Source organism: Xyrauchen texanus, chromosome 11, assembly GCF_025860055.1.
Source record: "Xyrauchen texanus isolate HMW12.3.18 chromosome 11, RBS_HiC_50CHRs, whole genome shotgun sequence".
NCBI lineage: Eukaryota > Metazoa > Chordata > Actinopteri > Cypriniformes > Catostomidae > Xyrauchen > Xyrauchen texanus.
Genome location: NC_068286.1, coordinates 8,087,643 through 8,093,642, shown reverse-complemented (window position 1 = coordinate 8,093,642; position 6,000 = coordinate 8,087,643). Strand labels below are relative to the sequence as shown.

The 6,000-nt window shown below is 36.3% G+C and overlaps 1 protein-coding gene across 3 annotated transcripts in view; it reads left to right on the top strand.

The window, feature by feature from the left end:
* Window positions 1–2,248: 2,248 nt before the first annotated feature.
* LOC127651618 (lymphoid enhancer-binding factor 1-like) overlaps window positions 2,249–6,000 on the top strand; it is a 44,754-nt gene continuing 41,002 nt past the window's right edge. For all 3 annotated transcript variants that reach the window (XM_052137543.1, XM_052137542.1, XM_052137541.1), the window contains exons 1-3: window positions 2,249–2,805; window positions 4,252–4,318; window positions 5,376–5,503. In XM_052137543.1, the coding sequence (XP_051993503.1) occupies window positions 2,602–2,805; window positions 4,252–4,318; window positions 5,376–5,503 (399 nt within the window). In that variant the 5' untranslated portion in view covers window positions 2,249–2,601. The remainder of the gene's footprint in view (window positions 2,806–4,251; window positions 4,319–5,375; window positions 5,504–6,000) is intronic.

Below are 6,000 nucleotides of genomic sequence, written 5' to 3'. Positions count from 1 at the left end.
TTTCTACAGCAAACTCAAAGATATGGAAGTAATAGTCTTGTTTTTGCATTTTGGTTATTGAGCCTTACATTAAAATAGACATGCAATAAAATAAAATGACACTTTTTACAATAACAACATCTGCACTGTTATGCACAGATTTTATTTAAGGTTAAATTGTTATAAGAGCCTCTGTGTGTGTGAGTGTTTGTTTGAGCCTCTTATGTCTTCTTGCTGTTTACATCAGTTCTTTCTTTTCTATGTCTTCATTCACCTTAATTCATCTGGCAGATGCTTTAATTCAAAGGAACTTACAGTACATTCAGTGTAGGCTCTATATATATATATATATATATATATATATATATATATATATATATATATATAAATAATATATATATATTTTTTTGTGTCAGTATGTGTGTGTTCCCTGTGAATAGAATCAGCCATTCAGTGCATTTCTCGTGCACTCTGGCAATCTAATTAATTCGTTTTCAAACTGGTAAATTTGCCAGTATTGATGACAGAATTCCAGCATGCTTTTCTGTGTACACCCATTTTTTTTTTTTTAAATATCCATGCATTCAAATAAATTCCCAGCGTTTTCATTATACAGACATATCTGCCCCGTTATGCATACATTTCATTTTGAATCTGAAAGGTTCGATTGTTATTCTAGGAGTCCCTGTGAGTGAGTGTGAGCATGTGTGTGTGTGTTTAAGGCTCAGTTTTCCGCTAGACTCTGGAATGCGGCCAGTCCCGTCTCTCTCTCTCTCTCTCTCTCTCTCTCTCTCTCTCTCTCTCTCTCTCGAATCCACATTCGGGTTCCAAATCCAAAGCCTTTGATCTTTCTCGCTGTGTCTCCTTTACCCGGAAGAGAACCGTCGCTTTCCCTCTCAGCTGGGATGAAGGCGCGCGTGGAAATGTTGGCCCGTCTCCATCCACACGCCAAATATGGGCATACAAAGACTTGAGATGAAAGAGGCCGCTGCCGCCAGATCAAAGGCAGCCGAGGCTCCGCCCACTAACCCCACCTCCGCCTGCTTTATAAAGATCTGCCTCCCACTCCAAACTTATTCTCACGCAAGCCATAGAAACACTTCCCAATGTTTTTTCTACCCCATTCTTGTTTTCTGCTATACTGGAGGTTCTAAGTTTTATATTAATCTCGAACACATTTAGCAAATCTGGTTGCATTTATGGTTTATTTATCGCATATAAACGAAACAATTTCTTACATTTTGCTTTGATTTTGACTTGGGGAATAAAAATGCTGAAATGAATCTAACTCGTGTTTTCAATTTTAGTTCAGGCTCTTTTTTAATTTAAATGCAGAAGCACCTTTCTGCTATTTCCTTTTATTTTTCCTCGTCACATTTTAGGGAATTCAGCATTATTAAATGCTCTAATTTATTTTTGAATGTGTTTAATAAGTATGTCTTATTAATTTGAAATAATTCCTATACAATATGAATATATGAATATATATAATAAAATACATTATTTTATTTGTACACTACAAGTGCAAATTGCGATCTTAGAACAGTAGAAATGCCATAAACTGCCTATAGTAAACCATTAGGTATATAATCTTTAGTTAAATATGCTGAAAAACATTACACTTTTTAACATGAGAGGAACCAAATTCAACAGCATTCAATAAGATTTAAATATTCATGAATCAAGCAATTTTCAAAGAGTGACATAGGTCTTTTTTTGAGGGGCCATACATATCAGTGACATAGGTTTTTTTTGAGGGGCCATACATATCAGCTGGTCGTTGTTATTTTCTATCTGTATATAATCTATTATTACGTAGCAATTTCAACACTTTTTGTTTAACTTTCAGTCATTTTTTATGATGATTTTAAGCTCGATGTTGTGTGTGTGTGCGCGCGCGCGCGTGTGTGTGTGCTTTAGAAATCTTGCAAAGTACCAGAATATTGTCTGAGGTTCCTGAACTTCAAGCTCCCATTTCCAAAACAAAGTCCCAAATAAGTTAGAATATTATCGGTGCCTCATTTCCCTATTATTATTATTATTATTATTATTATTATTACTATTATTTTCCTCTGTGCCCATTTGTTGGAAGAGAAGTATAAAATCCCCTCTTTAATTTGTGTGCGTGTGTGTGTGTGTGTGTGTGTGTGTGTGTCAATCAGAGCGGCGGCTTCTCTTTCATCTCCATACTCAGTCAGAGAGCAGGGGGAGGAGTACATACTACACTCTCTCCAGCCCAACAATACTCGCAGTCAGTCTCTGCTACGCTCTTTTCTGAAGAGGGACACCTTGTGTACCCAAGAAACCAAACGGGAGTGACACACCGCATCCACATCCAGCACTTTTTTGGTTCGTTTTTCATTTCGGGAATAGTCAAACCTGTATTTATCTAATCTTTTGACTTTTTACAGAACTCCAAGGAGCCGTACTTTAACTTTCAACACTCACTTTTTAAAGATCCAGCGTCTTTTCCAGTTGGATACAGTCAAATCGGCTCGCTCTTGTTGCTGTTGACCAAACTCACGCGCGCGCGTGTTTGGAGTGCGCTCGGGGTTTCTTGTGCACGCTTTTCGTGTTTCGGGCGTTTTTGGGGTGAGGGGGGACTTTCATTCACCCGAAAAAATGCCACAGTTGTCGGGTGGTGGCGGTGGGGACCCGGAGCTCTGCGCCACCGACGAAATGATCCCGTTCAAAGACGAGGGAGACCCGCAGAAGGAGCAGATCTTCGCGGAGATCAGTCACTCGGAGGAGGAGGGAGACCTGGCGGAGATCAAGTCATCTCTGGTCAACGAGACAGAAATCAGTCCCAACAGCAACAGTCACGACGTGAGTAACACACACTTGAACCTCTTGGAGAAACTAAGAGGGACTTGACGTGTCGGAGTGGTGTAAAAAAAAAAGTTTATATTTTAACCTGTCTTGTGTGGTTCGGGTTCATCTAAGCTAGGTAGAACTGCACGTGCAACGACAACAAACTTATTATTTTGACCCACTTTGCTTATTTGAGCTAGAACAAAATGTACTAAATAGGTCTTGTTGATCACTAGCTCCTTTGCTGATGATACAAATCAAATAGGCTGCTTTTCCCAATAAAGAAAAATATTATTTTTATACATATTTTATTTATAACAAAAAGCCTAATAATACTAATAATCACTAATATTATTAGCCTAATAATAATGGTACGTTTTATTATTGCTAATATAATAATAATGATTTATAAAGATAATTTAAATATATAAATAATAATTAATAAATTTATATAAACTGTTTATTATTATTTAAAATTATTTATTGTGATTATTAATTTAAAATTAAAACGATTAATTAAAGGAAAATCTGCGCAATAATTTCCTGCAACACGCACATATTTTTAATAAATAGCTCATCATGTGCCCGCTTGTTTTTCATTTATTATGATATTCTGTTATCTATATGATTAATCACAAAACTGAGATTGCAATATGACATTTTTACCTCTTTTTTTATTTAGTTGTTTTTAAACAGTATAACACATTTATGCCACACAAATGTTTTCCTGTGCATAACATAAATGACATTTTACAGTTACAAAGCAATTACAAATTATCAGATTTGTGCACTTTTATTATTATTATTATTATTTAATTTCATATCTGTGTTTTTGTTGATTTTTCATGAGTGTGTGTGTATAATTTTAGTTTTTTCATACCATGTATAGCTATAGGATGTATAGAATAATACAATGCTATAGGGTTTGTTATTTCCTCCTGGCATTAATAGCATGCAGGGCTATAGCATGACACCAGAAAGAACAAACTGATGGGCTGAATGTTAATTGGGAAAGCAGTGCAGATCCCTGACTCTGCTGGAAGGCATCCTGAGGGATCTGAACTCCAAATGAAGTTTATTTCCCGGCACATCTGATTCATGTTGCACAGTGAAAAAAGAATAGCAAAGCATTTCTTTTTCTTCCAGAACATATTGCTTTTGTGTTCAGACTCCACACAAGAAAATGAAAATGCAGTGGAGTTAATCAGTGTGTGCACATTCGCCCCCTTATGTAAACTCTCAGCGAATGAAAAATAAAATCAAAACATGCTTTTCTCATGTCAACATTTGTTTTAAGATTTCATATTTGAATACGAGTTTTCTTTGAAGAGCAGAAATGTTAAAAATCTGCTTTCCCCCCGTGTTTGCATGTTTCATCAATGACATACAAAACATCAGAAATTAAGCTATTTTTTTATTTTTTTAATTAATAGGCAATCTGTCTTTTACATTTTTGAACAGGCAGCTAGACAGTCCCAAATACCACCAGACTCTTACCATGAGAACCTTAGGGACCATCCAGATGATGGTAAGTCATATTGTTTGGAATATTAATAATTGTAGTTTTAGAAAAATAAGTGGTGTGCATTTGGTTCGTATGATTTTAGTTTTTCTTGCTTCAACAAAATCATTGCATTGGTGCTCTGTTATGTTTAGAAATGTACATTAAATACACTTGCAGAAAAAACAACCATCAGTAATGATATCGCTAGCCATCATATTTTTAAATTAAATATTTGTCATTTTTTGAATAGTAATGCATATGTATGCTGACATCAGCTTTCATTTTCTTTGTGATAAATATTGATCATTATTTGGATTTGTTTTGATTTTATTAAATTTTTATTTATTTACTAAATATTTAGAAAATTCCTAACAATGGCACAGTGATCGGAATTTCACAGCCCACAGTCTCATTTGGTATCGACATATAATGAATGACACGTGCCAGGGAGGCTGTGAAGTGCCCCATCTTCCTCTGACACACTGTCCTGCAAACACACCATCTGAGACGCTGTTGTCAGGGCCAGCGTGTTGCTGTGATGGCCCGAAGTTCATTTGATCTCTGTTTGCACCCGGGTCGTTTTTATACTGAGCAGGGTGCTGGGGTCACAGTGAAGTGACTTGATTGTCTTTTCCCCTTTGTTCTCTGCTTGCTGTGAATTAGGATGCTAATTTTCAGCTTAACACTTCACTGGCCTTTAAACACCTCCCCTGTTTTAGATACTTGTTAGAAACGGCATGTATTCCTGTTTAGCTTTAGCTTGTACTCTGAAATTAACTTTAATTTCAAGTACAATAGGCTGCTCATTAGACAGTTCTTCAAGCAGTGCATTTTGATATAGGAATTTGTTCTTGATTGTGCATTGGCACTAAGGGAGTTTTATTTTTCTGTGAGTGGGAACCATAAGTGTGAGTCTAATTAGAATTGTATGCAAAACACCTGCAAACTTTTCATTTGATCACAAATACAATTTGTAAAACGAATAAACCAACTGGAAATTTGTGCAGACTCTATACACAGTCATGTTAATGCAAGCGGTCTTGAATTATTGGTTTAATTGGTTTAATTTATTCTCTTCCAGGCAAGCACCAAGACATGTACAGTAAAGGGCACCCATACTCCAGTTACCCAGGATACATCATGATGACCAATATGAACAACGAATCTTATATGAACAACGGATCTCTCTCGCCTCCCATTCCCAGAGTGGTGAGTTTCACCACGGCTCTTCACTCCCCAGCCTTCCCTTGTTCCAAATCCAAGCCGGTCAAATATCACATTATTTTATTAGCACTGTTATAAGTGAAAGTTTTTGAGACTTTTATTGCTTTATCTTTTTGTGGCGTGTGGGGTTACAATGTTATTTTCCATTTGGCAGCGTGTCAGTGACTAATGCTGTGATCCATATCTAGGCGACTGTTCTGTATTGGTGGAAGCGTAATGCACATGAATACATTCTATTTGTTCCGTCCATATGTTCCAGTATGGTTGATAAAGTGTCATTTAAATTAATGCTTGTATGTGTGTTTTGTAAGGATTGTTACATTTGCAAGCAGAAGTCATGTGTAGACGTTTACCAATTATGGTTATTAATGTAATTTTACACATTATTTATCATGTGTCATCATGGACATCTCTGTCTCGATTATTCTATAAAACGATCATTGATTGGTGGTGGTGGTGGAGGGGGTGATACGCTAGCAGCT